General features: G+C 55.3%; 1 protein-coding gene across 9 annotated transcripts in view; it reads left to right on the top strand.

Annotated features, from left to right (window-relative positions):
- Window positions 1-13,744, top strand: part of NPHP4 (nephrocystin 4) — a 141,709-nt gene that overhangs the window by 18,577 nt on the left and 109,388 nt on the right. For 6 of the 9 annotated variants that reach the window (XM_036826308.1, XM_036826316.1, XM_036826353.1 and 3 more), the window contains 3 exons: window positions 1,902-2,054; window positions 10,798-10,970; window positions 12,039-12,103. In XM_036826308.1, coding sequence (XP_036682203.1) covers window positions 1,902-2,054; window positions 10,798-10,970; window positions 12,039-12,103 — 391 coding nt within the window. Of the gene's footprint in view, window positions 1-1,901; window positions 2,055-10,797; window positions 10,971-12,038; window positions 12,104-12,380; window positions 12,470-13,744 lie in introns of those variants that run through there. The other 3 variants (XM_036826344.1, XM_036826361.1, XM_036826368.1) reach the window with 3 other exon arrangements.

The following is a 13,744-nucleotide window of genomic DNA, read 5'->3' as shown; positions in this document are numbered from 1 at the left end:
CGTGATGATTGGGCGTCCATGTGGGTTGTGGAAGGATTCCGCCAGCAACTTCACACACCCATCACCTCACGCTGGACTGATTTTCATAGAATCTCGAATCAGGTGGTGTCACTTCTGCTCAGGCTCTTTCCCTGGCTTCTCCTCCAATTTGGAGTAGAGACCCGGCTTCAAATCACGCTCTGTGAGACCTGCGTGGACGGCCCCTGCCCCTTCTCCGCGCCCCTTACGCAGTCGTACGGGCGCAGTCGTACGGGCGCAGTCGTACAGGCGCAGTCCTACGGGCGTTCTGTTTTAAAACACACCTGGGCTTTTGTTTTTATTTTGTTTTGTTCTGGTGGGACCAGCAGAGCAGGAAACGATTGCCACTGAAAGATGGTTTCGTCCTCGTGGTTCCCCGGGGGAGGGGCCGCACCACGCCCTGCAGGACCACACGGGGAAGCAGCTGGGTCGGTTAGGAGACAGTGGGATGAGGGGAGAGCCTGGGCAAGAGCCTGTATAGCGGTTTTCGTGGGAAGGGATGGGCGAGGCCGGGTCAGCAGATGCACACGCTTAGGACTGGCCAGTCTGAGTAATTTCAGTGGCTGCCGGGGTGGAGGGGCCGCACCTGGTTGCCTGGTTCTGGCCCGGGATGATTAGGGTGGGGGGATATTGTCATCTGGAGTGTGAGCCAGGTAGGGGGCGGCTGGGGCTATGGACTAGAAGGCAGGTCATTTACTGTCACTAGGGATTAGCTGGCCCTGGGCGGGGCAGTCTCTCCCCATGAGGGAGGCCCCAGCAGTCAGAGCACTAAGAACACAGGAAGTGAGAAAAAGTAGTTAACGTCGTTACATATGGTCAGGGTGCTTTCTTGCTGGTCCCTGAGCACCCAGCTCTCCTGGCCCAGAGCCGCCTCCTTCCTGGCTCACTCTCCGCAGGTCCACTCCTGGTTCCCACCCCCTTAGTTCTCAGTTCACACGTCATCTTTCAGAGCCCCTTCCCTGGCCGTCCTATTCAAAGAGCCAACCCACTCATCTCCCCTCACCCACTTTCATTGTTCTTCATGTGAGCCCCAAGGATGGAGATTTTGTCTGTTTTGTTCCTTTTTGTGTCTCTGGTGCCTAGAACAGTGATACACAGAATAGATGCTTAAATAATGTTTACCAAATGATCACATGAGAGGAAAACAGAACTCCTGGTCCCGGGACAGACAGTAAGAGCTGCACCAATGCCAGCTGCACCAGTCACAAAAGCACTAAAGGCCCAGGCAGAACCTTACTGTAGGTGGTGCCGCTCTGGGGAAACGGCTGGTCTTTATAGTGTCTGGTGCCTTGTCTGTATTTGTGGCCATGACTTCTCAGTTCTCAAAGATCCGCTTTTCTTTTGCTCATACCCCAGCGCCACCCCCACATAATTCTGGCAAGTTGAGTTTTTAGTTTGTGGTTCTATCAGGATGTAAATGGTAAAACAAAACACAAAAAACCATGCAAAATAGCTTAAGCTTGAGGTAATTTGTTAACTCACATAAAGACAAACCCATAGTTAGCATAAGCTTCAGGTGTGGCTTGATCCAGAATCTCATGTGGTGTCACCTGGACTTGTTCTTTCTTGGCTCCACATGGCATCATGTGTGTCTGTCTCTACAGCTCTGGCCTCTTGTGTCTCGTTGCTTCTGGGTGAGTCTCCAGCCTGTGTCTGGGCCCAGGGACTCCAGCCTCTGGTTGGCCAGGGGAGGGCCGTGTACTTTGACTCATAACCTCACCAGGACCACGGGCCGTGGGAGAGAGGTAGTTCCCCGAAAGGAACTGAGACCTAAACTGGGGGATGGATGCCGAGTGGCCCAGTTCTCCGTGGATGGTCCGTCAGCACTTGTTGGGAGGCTCGTGACCTTGAGGACCCTTCAGGGCTGTCCCTCTGTCTCCTAGGGTGTGCTGGAGGTGCTGTCGGAGGTGGGCTGCCACCTGCGAGTGTCCCTCTTTGACGTGACCTACCGACACTTCTTCGGGAGGACGTGGAAGAGCTCGGCGAGGCCCGTGGAGCCGCTCTGCAGGCAGCCCCCCAGGATCGTCTTCAATGAGGTGGGCGCGGCGGCAGGCAGGTGTGCGGGGTGGGCGTGCAGGGTACAGCGGGCCTGGGGGCGCCGCCAGCGCGTCCCAGACCCCAGGAACGCCCCTGAGCAGCAGGCCCAGCCCTCGCAAAGCTCGTCCTGGCGGCCGGTCCCTGCTTCCAGACAGAATCTTGGGTGGAAGCCACAGGCCCTGAGCGGTTCAGCTGGGAGTGGGAGGGACACACGAGGGGGTTTCGTCGCCTTCACGGAACCTTGCAGCTTTTGGAACAAAGTTAAAGTTAGGAAACTATCGATCTCATCTGGCTCCCCTACTTTTCCTCTCCCCTTCTTTTTCTTTCTTTTTAGTTTCTTCTTCTTTTTTTTTAATATATATATATATTTTTTAAAAAAATTAATTAATTTATTTATATTTATTTTTGGCTGTGTTGGGTCTTCGTTTCTGTGTGAGGGCTTTCTCCAGTTGCAGTGAGCGGGGGGCCCTCTTCATCGCGGTGCGCGGGCCTCTCACTATCGCGGCCTCTCTCGTTGCGGAGCACAGGCTCCAGACACGCAGGCTCAGTAGTTGTGGCTCACGGGCCTAGTTGCTCCGCGGCATGTGGGATCTTCCCAGACCAGGGTTCGAACCCGTGTCCCCTGCATTGGCAGGCAGATTCTCAACCACTGTGCCACCAGGGAAGCCCTGTTTTTTTTTTTTTTAAATGAGCAACTTGAGACCTAGGAGTAAAGTGACTTACCCAAGTGAAAGGTAGCAGAGCCTGGAGCCCCTGCCTCTGCCTGCAGATGGGGTGGCTGTGTTGGCATCAGTTGGTGACATGATTTTGCCCACGTAGCTGTGTCTGGCCACCCCGCAGATAGCGTTTTCCATCTTCGTTCAGCTGCACCAAATTCGCAAGCATCCCTCCATCGCCTGCTGTCTGCTGGCCATTGTGCGGGGCGCCGGGGCGACGATGCTGGGTGGACGGGCTTGGCGTGGCTCTCACCCTGGACAACTTGCAGGCTGCTGGGACGACACACCCAGGCAGGCGACGGAGCAGGTGCAGGTGTGGTAGGTTCCCGGAGGAGACCGACAGCTGCTGCCCCGAAGAAGAAGGGAGGTGTGCTGCAGGCAGTGGTGAAGGGGGACCTCTGCGAGCTGGGCCCCAGGATGAGGAGGGAACCAGCCCCGGGGTGAGCAGGGCGGCAGGTGCCGCAAGCAGGGCAGGCCCCGCACGTGTCCAGGGGTGGGGGAGGGAGGCGTGGGGAGGCGGCCGAGGGTGGGCTTGGCGGGCTGGCTGGGCAGGGCCTTCCTAGGGACACTGGGCTCTTCCTCAAGAGCGGGAGGCGTCCCAGAGGTCTTCTTCCCGGCTGCTGCTTCAAGCTGAACCTGCAGGCAGCGGGTCCTGCGGGGGACGTTCACGGGTATTGGGAGGGTCGGTGCTGTGTTGGCTTTATCCTTACCGTGTGTACAGAGTCAGGGAAGCCCAGTAAGTGACAGTACAGTGAATAATGGAGGTGGGGGCGGTGACCATGGCCATCCTGGGAGAGGTCACCGTGCGTAACCAGACCAAGCGAGCCGCCCTTTTCTGCAGGGGGCGGTCCTGGCCCAGTCGTGAGGCCGCCGGGTCGTGACTCTGCACTTGGCGGTCACCCAGAGTCAGGATGCCATGTCTCGGCATGGATTGATCCTGACTGGGTCCCTTTACTGAACGTGCCGGAGAGGGTGACGCCGCCCCCGGAGGTCAGGAAAATTAGATAAGGCCGTGGGTACATGTGTCCTGCGGCCCAGGACCGCGGCTGGTGTCCAGGCTGCCAGACGGCCTGTGAGGTGCCCCTTAGAGTCCGGCCGGAGAGAAAGGCCACGTGTTGTAAACCGGGGAGTGACGGTGGGCAGCTGCTTAGGGTGCTGTCCCAGCTCAGGCGGTGAGTCGCCTTCACGCCTCTGACTTGGGGCGGTCAAGGCCTGGCAGGAGTGCGGTGGCCCCGATGTTGCTGGGAGCCTTCCAGGGCCAGGCTGTTTGGATTATCTTTCTTGGGCGGACAGTCAGGCCCCGGGAAGCCCGGTGTGGTGACAGTTACTACGGTGACACAGGGTCCTCTCCGGGGGAGTCTCCATGGGAGAGGCTGGCTCCCAGCACCTTGGTGTGGTTTCGTCCCCGCCATCCGCCTCTGGAGGTCGGTAGATCATCTCTCCGCCTTGAAGAGCAACCCGGCAGGTCAGAGGCCATGAGCGACACCCGCCTTGACCGCAGGGATTGTTCTCGGGCCTTGTTTTGACCCTGGGCGTCGGAGGGGCCCTGCAGGCTCCGTTTGGAAGCGCTGCCGGGTCGAGGGGATGGTTATGCTCTGAAATCAGCACAGCAGCACTTTGCCGCCACTGGGGTCCCGAGATGAGCCCTCCCTCTGTGGCTTTCCCCTTGGCTTTCCCCATGGCAGCGGCTGTCACAGCCTTGACAGGCCACGCGCGGAGGGCCTGCCCTGTCCCCCCACCAGCTTGGTGACTGTGAGCCCTGCAGAGTGGAGGTCGCGTTGCAAGGAAGCCTTCAGAGCTGCCGCTCCCCCTCCTGGACTCGTCCAGGGTTTAGCATCCGTGCCCGAGAGGGCTCCTCGTGTGTCCCCGTGTCCTGGGAGCTGTGGGTCTCCGGCCTTTTCAGCTCACAGCTGAGGTCTGATCTGAGCTGTGGGAGCCGAGTGCCGCCGCATCATTTGTGTTCTGCTGAGTGGGGCACGGGGACGGGGCCGTGTGTTAGGGAGGACCACAGCCCTCACAGTTTCTGGAAGAGTCTGCACCCTTCAGCCTTAGTTACTGAAGTGGAGCTCGCAGCAAGGCTGGTGTGGGTGAACAGAGCATTTTCGGCTGGGAGCTGGTGCCAGAGCCACGGAATTGCTCAGGGAAGAGCGGCGCTGCAGCTGCTATGCCCAAGGCGAGCAGCAGAGGCCAGTGGTGCCCCAGGAACGCCCATCCCGATGAGCCCCTCGGCGGCATCCTCCTTGCCCCGCGCTTTCCTCTCGTCCTTGACCTTCAGAGTTTAGTTAACTAAAGAGACTCCCCCTTCGCCGTGTGTGCGTGTGCGTGTGTGTGTACCTGCGTGCATACGTGTACGTACGTGTTTACATGAAATGTGGAGCGTTCCCAAGGTGGCCTAGATAAGCAGGAGGGACCGGTTTTGTGGTCTCATCATCTGAGCAAAGCTCTGCGTCCATACCTATGGGAATAGAGAGAGACACAAGTTGCCCTTTTTAGAGGTGATTCTGAAATTTGGTGATGGTCTTCTTCTGATTTTACTAATTGCCTGGGTTTTTCTGGTTCTACCGATCAGCCGTGGCTTGGGGGTGATACCACGGGAGGTCGCCAGCTGCCAGTAGCAGGGGACCATCTTTGGAATCGGCGTGGCTGTCCGGCCTACACGTGGATTCCTGAATCAACCGCGTGGGCTCTGGGTTTTGACTGAGTTGTCACTGTAATATGCAGCCCTGAAAGAAGATGTTGTTTCATTACCTTGCAAACAACATCCTGAGGAAAGACTTGGGAAAAAAGAAGTCCTTCCTTGAGCCCGAGCTGAGTGTTTCTTTCTGTGAGTGATGAATTCCTCATGCTGCGCTCAGATCTCCTCTTGTCCCAGCCTCTTGGCTCTGCCTGGCGGAGCCCAGGGGACCAGCTCCGGGCTTCTCAGCCCTGACTCAGAATTATGTGCTCTCCTTCGAGACTGTCCTCAGTGGAGGGGAATCGCCCTTCACTTGTGCTGAGACGGTTGATCATTCATTCAACCTCTCAAAAGATATCTTTAAAAAGTAATCTGGGAGGCCAAAGTACCGTGCAGTTCCTACACTTTCTTTCTGAGATGGACATAATTCTCCCTTAGATTCTTTCCTTAACTAACCATGCTCGGCCTTTCAGTGACGGGCTCATTTCTCCTCCTTTATTGATTGTGTGCAAGTGAGTGGCGGGAATCCTAGTGGTTCTTCACAGGCAGCCGGAACCCAGACCAGGAGATGGTTCCTCCTGAGCCCGTCTCAGCCCGAGGTGTTGCGGAAGTTACAGGTGGATCCCTGGCCTCCGACAGACAGAGGTAATTGGGCTGCTTCCTCTTCCCATCGCCAACCGAGAGCAGCCAGCTCCTGAACGTTCTTGTTCGTCAGAGTAATGAGAGTGAGGTGACTCCCCTTTAAAAGTGGAGGCTGTCCATAACAAAGAATGAAATAGCGCCATTTGCAGCAACGTGGATGGACCTGGAGACGATCATACTAAGCGAAGTAAGTCAGACAGAGAAAGACACGTACCATAAGATATCACTTACATGTGAAATCTAAAATATGACACAAGTGAACTTATCTACGACACAGAAACAGACTCACAGGCACAGACAACAGACTTGTGGTTGCCAAGGGGGAGAGGTAGGGGAGGGAAGGGTTGGGAGTTTGTGGTTGGTAGGTGCAAACTATTGTATATAGAATGGATAAACAGCAAGGTCCTAATGTGTAGTACAGGGAACCATATTCAATACCCTGTGATAAACCATAATAGAAAAGAATATAAAAAAGAATGTGTATATATGTATAACTGAATCACTTTGCTGTACAGCAGAAATGAACACAACATTGTGAATCAACTATACGTCAATAAAATTAAAAAAATAAAAGTGGAGGCTGTCAAGGAATGTCAGCGTGTCCAAACGAAACTCTGGGAGGCTCTGCCGTGCCTTGATTAATCTCCGGGTTCTTGAACGTGCCTTACCCTCTCCTTACACCTCTCGCGTGTTCCAAGAGCTGCTCCTGATGTAAACAATCTGCAAAGCAGGAATCCAGTATCACTCCCGGGCACCGTCTCTACGGAGAGAGCCTGCCTCAGCCGTGTCACCCGAGGAGGGCTTCTCTCCTCTCCAGCTCAACAGAAACCAGTCCCGGGGACACCAAGGCAGGAATGGACGGTGGTAGGAAGGGGACAGAAATGAGTGAATGAATAGAAGGACAAAGGATGTCTCTCCGTGATGTTTCCAGCACTGGGATTTAGTTGACTGTATGGTGATTTAACTGTCTGCCACGTGGGGACAAAAGAAAGCTTTGGATTTGTCAGCTTATGCTGTTGTGTGTTCATCACAGTCTCCTGGGGGGGCGGTATTTTTGCTTCGGGTTGTAACTGGGTTTGCTGCTTCTGAATAAGCCAAGCCATCGTTCTGCAGGCGGGAGCAGGACGGGCTTTGGCCTCGGGGGTGGGATCTGATGTCAGGTGGGTAAGGGCTGAGTCCTGCTCCGTCACTTACTCCTGGGGGTCTTAGGCCAGTTGTTTAAACTCTTTGAATTCATCTTCAATGCAGCGCCCATCTCCTAAGGGTCCAGAGTGTAAACAGTAGGTTCTTCCCAGACAGGCGCCCAGGGAGCAGTAGGTGTTCACTCAGCAAACACTGGCTGGGGGTCCGCTATGTGCCAGGCTCTGTTACATTAGGAGCTGGACGTGCCCGGATGGATGAGATGGTGTGCGGTCATTTCAGCCGCGGCGGGGTTTGCGTTGTCACCGTAGATCGGGGCTTGTCAACCCTGGCTCCGCGGACACTTTGAGCCAGATAATTCTCTTGGTGGGGGGCTGTCTCCAGGGCTGTGTCCCTTCCTGTGGATAATGGTGGGCCCCACCCCGGATGAGCGGAAGCCTCTGACTTTGGAATTAGAGATTTTGCATCTCCTGAGATGCTTGGCAGCTTTGCTTGGCGAGTTTACTGTGCTTGGAGCACTCAGTCTTGTGTTGGCTTGTGTGCAGGAAACTGCTCTGAGCCTCAGGTGGAAGGTTGAGCTGGCAGATATTGGCTGCAGGAAGGATTTGTGATATATTTACCTTCCTGAAGACATCGTATTGAAGGTTTATTAAAAAAAAAGGTTTGGAAGGCACCAGTTTAATTTCTGATCCTCTCTCCTGTGGCCTTGACCTCAGCCTGGGGCCGAAGAGCACGTGTCTAATTAGGGCAGATCAAGCGGAGGTGTGGCCGGGAACTTGAGGCTGCAACCTCTCCATGGGGGCACATCATCTGAGGCCCAATCGTGTGGGTGAAAATGGAATCTGGGCCCCCGAGGCAGAGTGGTGTCCGTGTGTCTGAAGATGAAGGCATTGAGACAGGAGCATTTCTGTCATTTATTAATCTGTTTCTCCTGTCAGGGAGGCAGCTTGTCAAGGGTGGGTGAGTGAGATGTGATGCGGGGGAGAGCCAGAGCCCCACCCTGCCATCTCTTGCGGCTTCTCTCGCAGGTAATTGGATGGGCTTGACTCCAGCTTTTAATCGTGCAGTGGCAGCCGACGCATCTGCGAGCATCCTGCATGGCCTTCTTGAGGCGTCCTGACACTGGAGGGCTTGTTTGCAGTGCTGCTTGACCGCGGTTGAGATGTCTGGCCAACCCCACGGGGCTGGGGGTGGGGGAGTGCCTGGGTTCCAGGTGACTCGGCCCTCCTGGCGACCCCCCTCCCCCCCCCCCCCCCCACACACACGGGTTGAAGCTGCAGAGTTGTGTGGTTCATCCCAGGAGACTTTTGCTTCCACCGACCCTCCGAGCTGGTCGGCCCTGGGCAGGGTGTGCATTTTCTACCTGCCTAATCTAGCCTTTACCTTTGAACTTTGAACTTCTTGAGGGCTGGATCGTGTTTTCCAGGTTCCTTAGAAATTCTTTAGCACGCACTGTGCCCACACTAGAGGGGCAATAAATGATGTTTGGAAAAGCATCCGTCCTTAACCAGCAGTAATGATGGGATGAGACCCTCAGACCTCGTGTCGCCTTGTGATTCACGGAGCTTCCAAGGCCGACCCTCCTGGTGAAAGCGGAGTCTCTGGAGACAGACCAGGGGGCTCCGTGGTCGGTTTGGTCTCAGAATAATCGTTTTCAGTGGTAAAGGAAAGGGAGAGGCAACAGCCATGAATCCACACGTGGGACGTCCCAAAAGCAGCTGGTCCACCGCCTCCAGGCAAAGGATTTCAAGGTGACCTCTAAGCTGGAGGCTTATTGCTGCTTTGCATCAGAGCTGACAATGTTTGTTTCACTGCCAAGAGGAAAAGTGGGTAGTGTTCATAAAACTGATATGCACAGGTGTACATATGAGAGGTGAGATAATGACAAACTTGACTTTACAGCAGGCCTTTTTAAAACAGTTCTTGAGTCTTGGAAACGGAAACATAATTCTCTCTTGGTCCAACCACCTGTCAGCTGTAAGTGGTCACTATTTCATCATTTTGCAATAAAAGATAATAGAATAACGATTTATATCTCGTGGCTGATGTTTTAATGTGTCTCTCTGTTATCCTGGGCTGACAGTCTGTGATTATAGTAAACGTTTTCTCGGTGACACCATGGTAATGACTCGTTAATGGGGGATTTTTCCAAGTTTAAGTCACGTTGCCACAGCCCGGCCAGGCCCGGCCCTGCCTTGGGGGGAGGGTGGCCTTTGTGTTCTGCTGGTGACTCTATACCTGGGCTTTGCCCCAACAAGAACGCTGGGTTCCGGGGACCACTCGGGTTCAGAGCCTCAGGTCAGCACGGACCTGGGCTCCTGGGATGCTTGTTGCCCATAGATTCGCAAACCCAGTTAGTGCCTCCATTTCTGTCTCCTGTGTCTACGACGTTTGTTAGCTGAGAGCAACTGCTTTGGATTTCAGGAGATCGGAAAACAGCAGCAGAGGGAAGGTGCTTCCATTCCCACTTGGGAGGGTGCATCTCAGTGATGGGAGCTGGATTTGACCCGCCCGTGTCCCCCCTCCCCCTGGTGAGAGTGAGGGCTGCCATCTGTACCTTAGAGGATGGAGAGGCTGCAAGTGGGAAACCTTTTAGGAGCAATTTGAGTATCATCTACTTGGCTTGGGTCCACAACTCCTATAATAAAGAATCCCACCGTGGGACTTCCCTGGTAGCCCAGTGGTTAAGAATCTGCCTGCCAGTGCAGGGGACACGGGTTCGACCCCTGGTCCGGGAAGATCCCACATGCCGTGGAGCAACTAAGCCCGTGCGCCACAACTACTGAGCCTGCGCTCTAGAGCCTGCGAGCCACAACTACTGAGCCCGCATGCCACAACTACTGAAGCCCTCGCGCCTAGAGCCTGTGCTCCGTGACAAGAGAAGCCACCGCAGTGAGAAGCCCGCTCACCGCAATGAAGAGTAGTCCCCGCTCACCGCAACTAGAGGAAAGCCCATGCGCAGCAACGAAGAGCCAACGCAGCAAAAAAAAAAAAAAAAAATCCCACAGCAATATTCATCATAAAAAGATGTTAGTTGGGCTCCGAACTTAGGATCCTGCTTAGTTTAAACAAAATTCATTCAGGTGCAGCCTCATGGTATTTCCACACAAAACAGGGATTAGAGTCAATATTGGCAAGTTGTGATTGACGTTTGACAGCGGTGTTGCATGAAATGGCTCAGCGGGTGCGTGGGTGCGGTGGGCTACTTACGTCTTTGGGCTCGTGGTCCTCCCTGGTGATGGGCGTGGGGCGCGTGGCTGCCCAGCCCCTGTCTTCTCCAGAGGCTGTGGGTCTGTTGGCATTTTTTTGTGGATGGAAAGGTCCCAGAGGAGAAGCAAGTAGTTTGATGTCCCAGATGCTGGGCACCCTGGAAGGAGGAGCTGTGAGGGGTCGCTCACTGGGCCCCTTCTCTTCTCTGGCGCCTGGAAGGGACGCTGCTCCCCACGCGGCGTGTTTGTGGCGTTGACGTGACGACGGTAGAGGGGTGAGGAGGGGGCGCACCCGCGTGCCTCCGTGTTTCTTCTCTGCAGGTCGTGAACGTTCAGTCCGTCCCTGGCTTCTCTCTTGCAGCCCTTCTATTTCCACACGTCCTTGAACCACCCTAACGTCGTGGCCCTGGTGGAAGTGGTCACTGAAGGCAGGAGACGGGACGGGACCCTTCAGACTTTGTCCTGTGGGTTTGGAATCCTTCGGATCTTCAGCAACAACCCGGAATCTCCTTCCTCTGCCCCCCAGGACAAACGGTATCGGCCTCATTTTCCCCGTTGCTGGGGTTTCCAGCGTCTTTCTCTGGTGATTTACCGGCTTATTATTTGTCCGACTAGAAAGCTTTGGATTTGTCAGCTTATGCTGTTGTGTGTTCATCACAGTCTCCTGGAAGGGTATTTCTGCTTTGGGTTGTAACTGGGTTTGCTGTTTCTGAATAAGCCAAGCCATCGTTCTGCAGGCGGGAGCAGGACGGGCTTTGGCCTCGGGGGTGGGATCTGATGTCAGGTGGGTAAGGGCTGAGTCCTGCTCCGTCACTTACTCCTGGGGGTCTTAGGCCAGTTGTTTAAACTCTTTGAATTCATCTTCAATGCAGCGCCCATCTCCTAAGGGTCCAGAGTGTAAACAGTAGGTTCTTCCCAGACAGGCGCCCAGGGAGCAGTAGGTGTTCACTCAGCAAACACTGGCTGGGGGTCCGCTATGTGCCAGACTCTGTTACATTAGGAGCTGGACGTGCCCGGATGGATGAGATGGTGTGTGGTCATTTCAGCCGCGGCGGGGTTTGCGTTGTCACTGTAGATTGGGGCTTGCCAGCCCTGGCTCTGCAGACACTTCGGGCTGCCCCGTGCGTTGTACGAGGTCTCGTAGCACCCCTGGCCTCTGCCCACTAGATGCCAGGCAGCCCCCTCCCCGCCCGGCTGTGACAGCCAAAAATATCTCCAGACTTTACCAGACATCCCGACGGGGGCAAAATCGTCCCGGGTTGAGAACCACCACTCCAGACACACAATCGTGGGAACCCCTCAAACGTTGTTTTCCCGGGACATTTCCAAGCATGACCAACTCCCCAGGCACTGTTTTCTAGCGCTGAGGTTCTCAGGCTGCACTCGGGCCGTGCTGTGTGTGTGCTGGACATGCTTGGCCGCGAGTGCTGGGGGCTCGCGCATCTGATGCTGTCCACAGCCGTCTGTTTCCCACGGAGGGTCGAGAAAGCTCCTGGAGGTGTGGTGCTGGGGTCCCCAAGGCCTTCCTTTCAAGAAGCACAGCTGACATCCCATGAGTAAACGCAAGATGCTGACCTGCGTCTCACGGGTCTTGTTTTGCAGGTTGAGACTGTATCACGGCAGCCCCCGAGCCCTCCTGCACCCGCTTCTCCAGGACCCCATAGAACGTAAGAGACGAGGCCTGGCCAGGCCTGCTCCTGCCGTCCTCAGCAGCACCTGTTCGTCATATGACTTCCCTGAGTGTTAGAAGCTCATCAGCTTAGCGGAGTTGTTAATAGATTTGGGGAACATGTAACACTGGGCTTGGAGTTCTGACATAATTTGAAGATCTGAGACACACGAGCCTGTTAAGGATGGTGTAGCTGTGTGAAGACGACCCCATGGGGGCCACCTGGTGGGAGGGCTGTTGGCCCCCTTGCCCCTGGGGTGGCAGCTTTGCCCCCACGTGAAGTAGTTGCCGTCCATCGCTGCCCACCGGCTGTCCCAGGAAGCCTTTGACCGCGAAGTCCATGGGTCATCTCCAACACAGCAAGGTGTCCAGCGGTGCCTAACGAGAGTGACATCCTGCAGGAGCACCTGCCATGCATGGGCCCCGCGCCGGGCGGCCGGCCTTAGGGCAGAGTGGGCTTCCCGCCCTGCCTCTGTGGCTTCTCCTCCCGAGCAGTCAGGGTACCCGTGGGAGGGACCTGTGGCCCCCTGGCTGCCGGCCGCGCGGTGAAGCGGGGGGATGGGCTAACAGGCTGTTTCAGGGGCCCGTGTGGGCTCTGTGCTGGCCCTCGGGGAGTGTGGACGGGGGCCAAGCCGTGGAGGTGGGTCTGTTTGGGGTGGGGGGATGACTTTCTGTCTCTTTGCAATGTTGCCCAGATTCCACGATGGGCACCCAGCCTGTGTGAAAAACCCAAGCCTACCCGGACCCATCCACTCCCTCTGAATTAGGTGAAAATCTCACGATAGAGGAACAGTCGGTCAGAAACTTGGTTTTGTTGATAAAGACTGGCTTTTAGGTTATTTCCCAATTGAATTTAATCATTAACCTGCCAGCGTTTTCTCTCCTGAAGTATCCTTAGACTCAGCACCTTTCGAACAGCAGACACAGCCCCCAGGCTTGTTCCAGGCCCGGATCTGGGCGCTGGTGGAGGGTGTGGGAGCTGCGGCCGTGTGAGGGGTGCCTGGGGAGGGATCGCCTCAGGCCGTCAGCTCATCTTCTCAGGGGCATTTCTAAAAGGGTGGGGCTGTTTTTCTTGGATGGGTAATGCAGTCACATGACCCAGAATTCAAAGTACTGAATAGTATGAAAAGGTTCAGGTGAGGTCTCCTTCCACCTCTGCTCGGCCCTTCACCTGCACCACAGGGGACCTTCCTCTCTGGGACCTTGTGGGTCCTTCTAGGTCCTCTGATGACACAAGCAGACGTGCATTTCCCTGTTCTGTTTTTGCCCCTGTGTACTTGTCCCAAACCTTTCTTTTTTCCCTTAATGATTTATCTTGGAGAATGTTTCATATCAGTACCTAGAAAGCGTGCTCATTCTTTTAACAGCTGTGTGGTATTTCATTGAATTGCTGTTTGTGATTGAACCAACCCACCACAAATGGACCCCTTGGGGCAGTTCTGTAAGAACAGAGGGTTGAAGGCTTTGCTGCAGTGGACGTCTGCCCTTTTGCAAGTGTGCACGTGAATCTGTAGGGTAAACTCCCAGAAGTGGGATTGCTGGTCTGAGGGCCTGTGCATTCACAGTTTCGTATTATTTCCCCTGTTTGCCGTCCATAGAGGTTGTACCAGCGTGCTCACCAGCCAGCCATGTAGCAGAG

This window comes from Balaenoptera musculus, chromosome 1, assembly GCF_009873245.2.
Source record: "Balaenoptera musculus isolate JJ_BM4_2016_0621 chromosome 1, mBalMus1.pri.v3, whole genome shotgun sequence".
NCBI classification, from domain to species: Eukaryota; Metazoa; Chordata; class Mammalia; order Artiodactyla; family Balaenopteridae; genus Balaenoptera; species Balaenoptera musculus.
The sequence above is the reverse complement of the archived record's forward strand: the minus strand, read 5'-3'. Positions and strand labels throughout refer to the sequence as shown.